The sequence below is a fragment of the Chrysochloris asiatica genome, unplaced genomic scaffold (genome assembly GCF_000296735.1).
Source record: "Chrysochloris asiatica unplaced genomic scaffold, ChrAsi1.0 scaffold00020, whole genome shotgun sequence".
NCBI classification, from domain to species: Eukaryota; Metazoa; Chordata; class Mammalia; order Afrosoricida; family Chrysochloridae; genus Chrysochloris; species Chrysochloris asiatica.
In genome coordinates, this window is record NW_006408538.1 from 12,747,009 (window position 1) to 12,759,503 (window position 12,495).

At 42.5% G+C, this 12,495-nt stretch overlaps 1 protein-coding gene across 1 annotated transcript in view; it reads left to right on the forward strand.

Annotated features, from left to right (window-relative positions):
- Positions 1–12,495, forward strand: part of HKDC1 (hexokinase domain containing 1) — a 61,920-nt gene that overhangs the window by 8,663 nt on the left and 40,762 nt on the right. Inside the window, exons 4-7 of the mRNA XM_006835843.1 lie at positions 64–183; positions 6,576–6,671; positions 7,680–7,779; positions 12,001–12,184. Of these exons, the coding sequence (XP_006835906.1) occupies positions 64–183; positions 6,576–6,671; positions 7,680–7,779; positions 12,001–12,184 (500 nt within the window). The remainder of the gene's footprint in view (positions 1–63; positions 184–6,575; positions 6,672–7,679; positions 7,780–12,000; positions 12,185–12,495) is intronic.

The following is a 12,495-nucleotide window of genomic DNA, read 5'->3' on the forward strand; positions in this document are numbered from 1 at the left end:
TTGGCATCATGATGATGACAATCCACGCTTCATTCCAGTTCCTCTGCCTTCTCTTCTCCACAGCTGTTTGAATTCATAGCTGAATGTCTTCATGATTTTATGAAGGCTAAAGATTTGAAGAATAAGAAATTGCCCCTTGGTTTTACCTTTTCGTTTCCCTGCAGACAGACTAAGCTGGATGAGGTAGGCTGGTGGGCGCTTGGAGATGGGGTGCGGGGCTGTGTAGGATTTGAGATCTGGGGTTGGAAGATTTGGGTTTGTGTGGGAGGAGTTGGGAACAGGAGCACCCAAAGTGCCCAGCAAGAGCTTGTTTTCTTATTTTCAATGATAAGTTAGAAATGTAAGGCAGAGAACTTGTTAACCCAAGTATCTTGATTTTATATTTAGCATGGCCACAGCTCAAGGGAGCCAATAATTCAGTGGTTCTCAAACCTTGGTGTACATGGAAATCCCTTCTTCTTCATGTTGGGTGCCATCGAGTCAGTACCAACTCATAGCGACCCTATATACAACAGAACAAAACACTGTGCCAACCTCACAATCATTGCTATGTTTGAGCCCATTGTTGCTGCCACTGAGCCAGTCCATCCCACTGGCGTTCTTCCTCTTTTTCTCTGACTCTCCACTTTAATAAACATGATAACCTTTCTACAAGGACTGGTCCCTCCTGGTAATATGTCTGAATTATAACAAACAAAGTCTGACCATGCTGGCTCCCAAGGAGCACTCTGGTTGTACTTCATCCAATACAGATTGGTTTGTTCTTTTGACAGTCCATAGTACTTTTAATATTCTCCTCCAACACCGCAACTCAAATACAGAAAGTCTTCTACTGTCTTCCTTATTCACTGTCCAATTTACACATGCATATGAGGTTATTAAAAATACCATGGCTTGGGTCAGGCTCAACTGAGTCCTCAGACTGACATCTTTGCTCTTCAACACTTTAAAGAGGTCTTGTGCAGCAGATTTGCCTAATGCAATATGTCACTTGATTTCTTGGAATGCTGCTTCCATTAGTGTTGATTGTGGATCCAAGCAAAATGAAGTCTTTGACAACTTCATTGTTTTCTCCATTTATACGGATGTTGTTAATTGGTCCAGTGGTAAGGATTGTTGTTTTCTTTACATCGATATTCAACCCATACCGAAAGATGTAGCCTCTGATCTTCATCAGTAAGTATTTTAAGTCCTCTTCGCTTTCAGCAAGCAAGGCTGTATCATCTGTGTATCACAGGTTGTTAATGAGTATTTCTCCAATCCTGATGCCATGTTTTTCTTCATAAAATCCAGCATCTTGGATTATTTGCTCAGCATAAAGATTGAATAAATATGATGGAAGAATACAACCCTGGTGCATACCTTTCCTAATTTTTAAACGGTTCGGTGTTCTGTTGTTCTTTTTGAACAGCTGCCTCTTGAAATACGTACAGGTTTCTCATGAGCACAAGTAAGTGTTCTGGAATACTCATTCTCCACAATGTTGCCCATAGCTTGTCATGATCCACACAATTGAAGGCCTTTGTGTAGTCAATAAAACACAGGTAAACATCTTTCTGGTATTCTCTGCTTTCAGTCAAGATCTATCTGATGTCACCAATAATATCTCTCGTTCCACATCCTCTTCTGAATCTTGCTTGAACCAGTGGAAGTTCTCTGTCAATGTATGGTTGCAGCCATTTTTGAGTAATTTTTAGCAAAATTTTACTTGCATGTAATATTATTTATTTATTGTCCAATGATTTCCACATTCTGTTGGGTCGCCTCTCTTTGGAATGGGCACAAATATGGATCTCTTCTAGTCATTTGGCCAGGTAGTTGTCTTTTGGATTTCTTGGCACAGATGAGTGAGTGTCTCTATAGTGCTGCATCCGTTTGTTCAAAGATTTCAATTTGTATTTCATCCATTTGCATGAGCTAATGCCTTCAATGCACCTTGGACTTCTTCCTTCAGTATCCTTGGCTCTTGATCATATGCTACCTCTTGAAATGGTTAAACATTGCCCATTTATTTTTGATACACCGACTCTGTGTATGTATTCTTTCCATCTTCTTTTGATGCTTTCTGCATCATTCAATATTTTGCCCATAAAATCCTTCAATATTGCAATCTAAGGCTTGAAGTTTTTCTTCAGTTTTCTCAGCTTGAGAAATGCTGAGCATGTTCTTACCTTTTGGTTTTCTAATTCCAGGTCTTTGCACATTTCATTGTAATATTTGACTTTGTCTTCTCAAGCTGACCTTTGAAATATTCTATTTGGCTCTTTTACCTCTCATTTCTTCCATTTGCTTTAGCATCTCTATGCTGGAGAGCAAGTTTCAGTGTCTCTTCTGACATCCATTTTGGTCTTTTCCTGCTTTCTTGTCTTCTTAATGACCTTTTGCTTTCTTCCTGTATAATGTTCTTGATGTCATCCCACAACTCTTTTGGTCTTTGGTCTCTAGTGTCTAATGCATCAAATCTGTTCTTCAGATGATCTCTAAATTCAAGTAGGATATGTTCAAGGTCATGTTTCGGCTCTTATGGACTTGTTTTAATTTTCTTCAGCTTCAGCCTGAATTTGCATGTGATCAGTTGATGGTCTGTTCTGGCTGGTGATTTGGAGCTTTTCCACTGTCTGTTTGCACAGATGTAGTCCATTTGATTTTTATGTATTCCATCTGGTGAGGTCCATGTGTATAGTCATCTTTTATGTTGTTTAAAAAAGGTATTTGCAATGGAGAAAAAAATACAATTTGCAAAATTTTATCATGCCATCTCCAGCATCATTTCTATCACCAAGGCCATATTTTCCAACTACTAATCCTTACTCTTTGTTTCCAACCTTTGCATTCCAGTTGCCAGTAATTATCAGTACATCTTGATTGCATGTTTGATCAATTTCAGATGGACCAAATTGGTAGAAGGAGCTCTGGTAGCGTAGTGGTTACGAATCCGGCTGCGAACCTTAAGGTCAGCGGTTCGAAACTACCAGCTGCTCCGCGGGAGAAAGATGAGGCTTTCTACTCCCGTAAAGATTTACACCCTCGGAAACCCTGTACAGGGTCGCTATGGGTCGGAACCGACTCGACGGCACTTAACAACAACAACAACAAATTGGTAGAATTCTTTAATTTCATCATCACTGGCTTTAGTAGTTGGTGTCTAAATTTGAATAATAGTGGTACTAACTAATCTTTCTTGTAGGCATATTAATATTGTCTTATCACAGACAGTGTTGTATATCAAGACAGATCTTGATATGCTCTTTTTGACGATGAATGCAATGCCATTCTTCCTCAATTTGTGTTTCCTGGCACAGTAAACCATGTGATTGTCAGATTCAAAATGGCCAATGCTAGTCCATTTCAGCTTATTAATTCCTAGGATATCAATGTTTATGCATTCCATTTCATTTTTGACAACTTCCAATTTTCCTTGATTCACACTTTGTACATTCCATGTCCTAAATATTAATAGATGTTTACAGCTGTTTTTCTTCATTTTTAATTGTGCCTCATCAGCAAATGAAAGTCCCGAAGACTTTACTCTATTTACATCATCACAGTCAACTGTACTTTGAAGCCACTCATATATGTTCTAAAGACTTCTGGAAAATGCTGAAAATTGTGGTGATTCGTTTAGGGAAGACCACAGGGTATGCACTTTATGAAATTCCTGCAGCTGACATTCACTTGGGGCGCTTGTGGTTCTGTGGTAACACGCTTACCTTCCATGCAGGAGACATGCTGTCTTAGCACTCTAGTGCTGCTATCACCAAATACCATAAAGGGTTTGTTTTGTTTTGTTTTTTACTTTAACAAATAGAAATGTATTCTCTCACAGATTAGGAGACTAGAAGTCTGAATTCAGAGCACCGGCTCTGGAGAAGGGCCCTGTCTCCTTTCAGCATCAGTAGGCCTGGCATTCTTTGCAGTTCTCCTTGTGTGTTGGCATCAATCTCCCTCTGGATCTAAGAGTTTCTAAGGGCAGGTATTCCACTTCCAAAGGACACACTCCACTCCAGACTCTTCAGACTGCTCACTTCACTTCTCTCTCCTTTTTATACTCAAAAGAGATTGACTCAATATACAACCTAATGCTGTAGATTGCATCCAGCCTCGTTAATATCATAGAAGTGCGGATCTGCACCACATGGGATAACTACATCCTATCCGGGTTAATCTGATCACATCACATCATATCGTGGTATTATATTAGTTCTCATCATGGAGGTGATAACTACATTTTTTTCCTTCAAGTTTTTATTGTGAATTGAAGGTTAGTTTACATGGGAGAACATCAGCTTTACCCTCATCCTATCGTATTTCATTTCATTGCATTGATTACAATCCCCTCAATGCATCATCATTCAACAGTATTTGCTTCTATTCCCTCTGGTTTTTTGGGTTTTTGTAGATACATACCTATGCAATCATTGCAAGCCTGCTCCTCCCACCCCACCCCCACCCCCTGCCAGCACACAGCCTCTCTCCCTCCAGGAGTCTAGAGTCCCCAGCCATTCAGTCTCTCCATGTCATAGTCTCTGTCTCCATCTCTGGCGTTGTTGCTTCTCTGGATAGGGTTCCACACTCCGCTCCTGCTCTTCTTCCTTTATGGTCCCAGGGTCCTCTGCTCTTGGACTGCAAGATCATCCACTCCCCTCTTTTTGCTACAAAATGTCTACCTTTACAGTTGCAACAATCACAGTCATGATAACAATTACTTACTATTGAACCACAAGAATCTTATCCCCATCTCCTTTCACCAGCCCTGTCAAGATAGGTTGAAAACCACTCAGTGGAGATTCTGTCTTTACCTGCACCCTCTGTAACTAAACTCCCTCTTGAAAACTTGTAAGCCAGTCACTTCGTGCCTTTATGCTCCCTCCTCCCCACCTCAACCCACCCCCAATTTTAGGTAGCTATTGTCTAAGTTGCCCATCCCTATCAACCCTGTGTACAGAGGGGATGGGAATGATCCTTGCTGTGAAGATTCCTTCCTCTTGGTTGGTATTTTGAGCTACTATATCCATAAGTATAGGTTAAGTTCATGAAATTGTAGCAAATTACACTTGTTTTCTTTGTTGTTGTTGTTATGTGCCGTGGAGTCGGTTCCGACTCATAGTGACCCTGTACAGGGTTTCCAAGGCTGTAAATCTTTACGGGAGCAGAACGCCTCATCTTTCTCCCACAGAACAGCTGGTAGTTTCGAACTGCTTACCTTGTGGTTCACAGCCCAATTCGTAACCACTACGCTACCAGAACTCCTTCAAAGAAAAAAATTTTTTTTCAATTTTTTTCCCCTTCTTTTCTTTCTTCTTCTAGTTGAGTTCCAATCATCCAGCCATTGAAGCAGGTCAAATGGGTACTATGAGCATTTTTGTGCATCTCCTCTTACTTCATATCATCTGGACGCTTCACTCTCTACTCTAGCCCTCTGTGCCTATATCCCTGTCTGTGGGCTTAGGAGTCTCCAGGACTCACCGTACTGCTGGCCAGCAGGTCTCACCATACTCCAGGTTTATGGGAGTCTATGTAACATTGTTGGACTCAGCCCACATCTTCATTGTTGCTTTTCCCTCACTTCCCCTCATCAGTAGACCAATGTGGTCACCAGCAAGATTATATGCCTACTCTTGTATTCCCTTTGAATTTCAGTCTTGAAAGGGGATTTGCCCTGAAGGGATTTGACTGCTTGCCTTGTGGACAACTTGCTTGTTCTTGTGGTAGTCATTCAGACTACATTGTTGTTTTCCATTTTTCCTGCTGGTCTTTTTTACAAGAAGTATCTTCTGTTCCTCTCTAGCTGCTCCAGGCTGGTCTGCTTGTCTTTTCAAGTGGAAATTTCCCACCTTGGAAAGTTCTGGATGGGGATCAGGATTCCACCTAAGGTCTTATACACTACAAAGGCTCTACAGGAAGCCATTTTCACTGGGCAAGTTCTAGCACCTAAAGGGGTGGCTTTAACAGACATCTATTTCCTCACAGCTTAGGAGGCTAGAAGGCTGAATTCAGGGTGTCTTCTGGTGTGGCACTGAGGGATAATGCACTGGACTACAAGGTAAGTTTGAACTGCAAGGTCGGTGGTTCAAACTCACGAGCAACTCCTTGGAAACCCTATACGGGGTTGCTAGGGGTTGGAACCAACTCATCGGCACTTAACAACAACAACAGCAACCTCTCTGGGAAGGCTTTCAGTCTCTGTTGGCCATTGAGGAAGATCTTTTGCTCTTTGATATTTGCTCCTGGTTGATCTTCATGTGACATGGCATTTCTGTATAAGAGAAAAAAAATGTACTCATGACACACCCTATATTAATTCTGTCTCATTACCATAACAAAGGCAACCCATTCCAGAGTGGGCTTATAGCCACAGGCATGTTGTTGTTGTTAAATACCCGGGTCCTGACTCATAGCGATTGCATAGGGTTTCCGAGGAGCGATTGGTAAATTTGAACCACTGATCTTGCTGTTCAAACAAAACTTGCAATCCAGTGCTTATTCTACAGCCCCACCCCAGGACTCCCTGGCAGCGATAGTATTCACATCCGAGAGCCTCCTTCATTTTAAGTTGTTCTGACATCTTCCCACAGGGATTCCTGTTGTCGTGGACCAAGAAGTTTAAGAAGCAAGGAGTTCTAAACACAGATGTAGTGAGTCGTCTGAGTAAAGCCATGAAAAAATACCCGGTGAGGATCCACCAAGGCCTGGGGAGTTATCCTTCTCCTAGTCTCTATCTGTCACTTGATGGGGTTTTTACTGGGCCTGCCCTGGAAGAACAGTAGAGTTGCCATAGAGAAGGTCTCACTACAGGACAGACAAGGCCAGTTTGGATAAATTTACCAAATGAGTCTTGGTATGTGGGGCTTGTTCAAACACTGGTTGGTCTTTGAGAGGTGGCCCTGAGCTTCCCAGGTCTCCCCAGCCCACCTCAGTCCCCTCCACACCTCCCTCCTCTCCTCTTAGAGCTTTACAAGACTACTTTGTTCCCAGTATCACCCCCACTCTCTCTTCATGTAGCATGTTTTAAAATAATCTAAGTAATTGCAAAAACAAGACATACTCCTTGAATATGTGAAAAGCACACAAAATAAACTCAAATTGCCTGTTACCCTGGCAGAAGGAAGAATGCTTTGGTGTGTAACCTTCAGTTTTTTTTTCCTTTTTCAAACTGGATTTGTATTCATGCGTAACCTGCTTTTCACCCTCACTGTTTTCATTTTATTCAACACTGCTCTCCCAACATGAAGCTTAGTACAGTAGTAACTAGTTGTCTCATAAGGAGGAAACCCAGATAGGAATCCCTTGTTGCTGCCCTCTAGAGGATTTGACTGGGGCTGTATTTGCTGTTTTAGAGGCCCTGGAAGGGCCATTGTGCTCAGATTAAAAGTGTTTCCTTTGGTGGTGTCCCAGGGTCCCCCAAACAAGGGGCTGGAGTCCTGAAATTCTGTCCCTCATATTTCCATTGCAGAGAGGCATAAAAACACAGGCAGATGAGCTTCAGCCCCTAGTTGGTTCATTTCTCTTCTAGACCGTGCCATGGTTGTGAGAGCACTCCACCCTTAAAAAAGATCTTGTTTCCTCCAGGTAGGCCCAGTGGGTAGCATCTAGTTATTGTCAGAATCAATGTCTGTCACTGCTTTTACTTCCTCTGCGGTCCCACCCACTGATGCTCCCTGGAACTTGTGTTCTGGCAGGACATGGATGTGGACATCGTGACCGTGGTCAATGACACTGTGGCGACCATGATGACGTGCGCCTACGACGACCCCTACTGTGAAGTTGGTGTCATCATTGGTAACTCAGTTTGACTTATTTTGGGGAATGGGAAGAATAGGACACGTTTAGGGCTTAGTCTCAGTAAACTCTGAGTAAATTGATGAGGGGGCTTTTATAGGAACAGCTCCATAGGGAGAAGGAAAATTAATGCCTACGTTCATTCGTGAGTCCAACAAGGATTTACTGAGTGCCTGTTGTATGGTAGGTCTTATGCTCTGCATTGGGGCGCAGTGTGAGCTAATACTCAGCAATCCCTGTCTTTATCAAGCATTACTGGGGAGGGGGGTAAAAGGCCCAAACTACCTAAGCAAAGAAGACACCATCAAGTGGTGGTGACTAAGGTTATTGTTGTTGTTGTTGTTGTTAAGTGCCGTCGAGTCGGGTCTGACCCATAGCGACCCTGTACAGGGTTTCCGAGGGTGTAAATCTTTACGGGAGTAGAAAGCCTCATCTTTCTCCCGCGGAGCAGCTGGTAGTTTCGAACCGCTGACCTTAAGGTTCGCAGCCCGATTCGTAACCACTACGCTACCAGAGCTCCTTAAGGTTATTGTTAGGTGCCATCAAGTCAGTACCATCGAGTCAGTACTGACTCATAGCGACCCTGTACATAACAGAACAAAACACTGCCTGGTCCTGCAGCGATCTCACAATTGTTGCTACGTTTGAACCCATTGATGCTGCCACTGTGCCAATCCATCTTGTTGGAAGTATTCCTCTTTTTCTCTAACCCTTTACTTTATCAAACATGATATCCTTCTCCAGGGGACTGGTTCCTCCTAACAATATGTCCAAAGTATGAGAGGCGAAGTCTTGCCAGCTTGGTGTCTAAGGAGCATTCTGGCTGTACTTCTTCCAATACAGATCTGTTTGTTCTTTTGACAGTCTGTGGCACTTTCAATATTCTCCTCCAACACCATAACTCAAAAGCATCAATTCTATGGTCTTCCTTATTCACTGTCCAACTTTCACATGCATATGAGGTTATTGAAAATACCATAACTTGGGTCAGGCGCACCTTAGTCCTCAAATTGACTGACATCTTTGCTCTTCAACACTGTAAAAAGGTCCTGTGTGGCAGATTTGCCCAATGCAGTACATCATTGGCAAAGATAAAGAACATAAAACAGTGGCAGGACTGAGAGTGATAAAGGGGAGTGGCCAGGGAAGGCCTCTCTAAAGGGGTGATGTTTGAGCAGGAACCTCAGTGATGAGAAGGAGGGAGCCCTGTGAAAGATGCAGGGGGAAGAGAGTCCCTAGCAGAGGAACTAGGAACCCTATGGCTTCTGAGGTGGAAATGTACTTGGGATATTTGTTATTGTTGTTGCTGTTAGATCTCGTCGAGTCAGTTTCCATTCGTAGCCACCCCTTGTACAATAGAACAAAATACTGCACGGTCCTGTGCCATCCTCACAGTTGTTGTGTTTGAACCCATTGTTGATGCTACTGTGGCAGTACAGCTTGTTGAGGGCCTTCCTTTTTATTTTTGCCGACCCTCTACTTTACCAAGCAGGGACTAGTTGCTCCTGATAACATACCTGAAGTACATGAGATGAAGTCTTGCCACCCTTACTTTCAAAGAGCATTCTGGCTGTACTCTCCCAAGACAGATTTGTTTATTCTTCTGGCAGTTCACAGTAGTTTCTATATTCCACACCAACACCATAATTCAAATGCGTCAATTCTTTTTTGGTCTTCCTTATTCATTTTCCAGCTTTTGCGTGTATAAGAGGTGATTGAAAATACTATGGGTTGGGTCAGGCACACCTTACTCCTCAAAGTGACATCTTTGTTCTTTAACACTTTCTAAAGGTCTTTTTAGGACTTCTGGTAGCGTATCGCTTATGAGTCGGACTGCTAACCTCAAGGTTAGCAGTTTGAAACTACCAGCTGTTCCATGGGAGAAAGATGAGGCCTTCTGCTCCTGTAAAGGTTTATAGCCTCAGAAACCCTGTACAGGTATGAGTTGGAACCAACTCCAGAACATACCACCACTACCACCCAGAGATATTTTTGTAGCAGATTTGCCCAATGTAGTATGTCATTTGATTTCTTGACTGCTGTTCCATGAGCACTGATTGTAGATCCAAGTAAATTGAAATTCTTGATCACTTCAATAGTTTCTGTATTTATCATGATGCTGTTTACTGGTCCAGTTGTGAGGGGTTTTGTTTCCTTTACATTTAGGAGCAATCCAGACTGAAGGCTGTAGTTTTGATTTTCATCAGTAAGTGCTTCAAGTCCTCTTCACTTTCAGTAAGCATGGTTATATCTGCATATTGCAGGTTGTTAATAAGCCTTCCTCTAATCCTGATGCCTCACTCTTCTTCATATAGTCTAATTTATCAGATTATTTGCTAGGTATACAGATTGAACAAGTATAGTTAAAAGAATACAACCCTGATGCACGCCTTTCCTGATTTTATACCATGTAGAGTCGTTGTTCTGCTTGAATGACTGCCTCTTGGTCCATGTACAGGTTCAGCATACGTACAACTAAGCATTCTGGACTTCCCATTGTTCACAGTGTTATCTGTAGTTTGTTTTGATCCACATAGCGAAATGCCTTTGTATAGACACTAAAGCATAAGTAAAAATCTTTCTGGTATTCTCTGTTCCCAGCCAAGTTCCATTTGACTTCAGTAATGCTATCCCTAGTTCCATGACTTATTCTGAATTTAACTTTAATTCCTGGCAGCTCCCATTGATTTATTGCTGCAACTATTTTTTAATTATCTTCAACTAAACTCTGTTTGCATGCAAATTAATGATATCACTGGATCATTTCCACATTCTATTGGATTGTCTTTTATTTGGAATCAGACAAATATGGATTTCTTCCAGGGTCTTCCAAATTTCTTGGCATAGACAATGAATTTTTCCAGCACTGCATCAATTTGTTTAAACATTTCAGTGTGTAATTCATCAATTCCTGGAGCCTTGTTGTTTGCCAATGCCTCGGTGCAGTTTGGACGTCTTCCTTCAGTACCATTAGTTCTTAATCATATGCTGCTACCTCTTGAAATGGTTGAACACTGAAGGGAAGGAGGTCCATGGAAAGTTGGTTTGGGATACAATAAAGCCAAATGTCTCTGATTTCTAGGGTATCCTTGAAGAGTCCCTCTTCTCATTCCTTTGTCACTAATGGGGGAAGATTTTGGAATTGCTTTTTCTTGAGTTCCAACAGCACCCTTCTCAGCCTGACTTTCCCTAAGAGCATGATCTTTAATCTGGTGGGCTCCATCTGCCTTCCCCCACACAGCAGAATGGGGCTGCCAGCCTACCATCCTGCTACTGCCCACTAGTCCACCTTTGTGACTGTGGGGTCACCAACCAATAGGCTGGTGCTATGTCTAACAGTGCCACCGTTTTCTGAGAAAAATGTCTGCCATTTATTATATTAAATTATAATTTTCTGCATTTCTTTGTTCTCATGCTGGTCTTTAAAGTCCCCAGACTAGAGAATCAGCCAGGAGAAGACATCGAAGTATTGTTTTTAAAAAACACAGATCTTGTTGTTAAGTGCCATCGAGTTGGTTCTGACTCATAGTGACCCTGCATAGGGTTTCCAAGGAGCAGCTGATGAGCTTGAACCACTGACCCTGTGGCTCAGACTAACCTTGTGGTTCAAACTAACCATGCTATTCAAATCGACCTTGCAGTCCAGCTCATTAACCCACAGTGCCACACCAGGACTTCTGTTCTAGTGAAGCAAAAAAAAAAAAAATGGTCTCATTTTAAGTATACAACTAGATGATTTTTGGTATATTCACAGAGTTTTGTAACTATCTGCCACAGTGCAATGTCAGATCATTCCCATCATTCTAAGAGGATTCCTTTGTCCATTTACAGTCACTGCTAGTACCCAAGTCTTTGAGTCATTTCCCAGGAGTGATTTGATTTTGTGTTTGAGTAAAGGAATGTTGCTTTCTGATGTGACAACTTATCTCTGTGGTGCAGTAGTATAAGATAACTGAAAGATTGGTGGTTCAAACCCACCAGCCACAAATGGCTCCATTCAAAACAACAAACCATTGGCATTCTGAGAAGGACAGATCTGACAATCAGATTTATTCTGTCATGAATTCCAGACTTGCCAACACTGCCTTCTTTAGCTAGAGCCAGTCCCTAGAGTAGATCTAAAGCACTTTCAGGACGACTTGAAGGCAGTTGAGTTTTCTCTGGTTTTGCCCAGCCCAGAGCCTGTCCCTCTTTGCATATTTTCTCTGGTCCTTTGTTCAGGAACGGGCTCCAACGCATGTTACATGGAAGACATGAGCAACATAGACCTGGTGGAAGGCGACGAGGGCAGGATGTGCATCAGCACGGAGTGGGGGGCCTTTGGGGACGACGGAGCATTGGAAGACATTCGCACAGAGTTTGACAGGGAGCTGGACCTTGGCTCTCTCAACCCAGGGAAGCAACTGTAAGTATCAGCATGTTATAATATGGACATTGTCCCAGGAAATACCCGATCATTCAGGTACATCACCACCTCACCTAGGAGGGTTTTTGGTTGTGACTAGTAGTCCTGGTGTGGTGCTGTAGGATAAGCACTTGACCACAAAGTCGATTTGAAGCACAAAGTGGACACTTCAAACTCACCAGCTGCTCCTTGGGAACCATATACAGGGTCACTATGAATCAGAATTAACTAGATGCACTTACCGTCAACAACAGTTATCCTGGTGTGGCACTGTAAGATAAACTCTCGACTGCTAACTACAAGGTCAATGG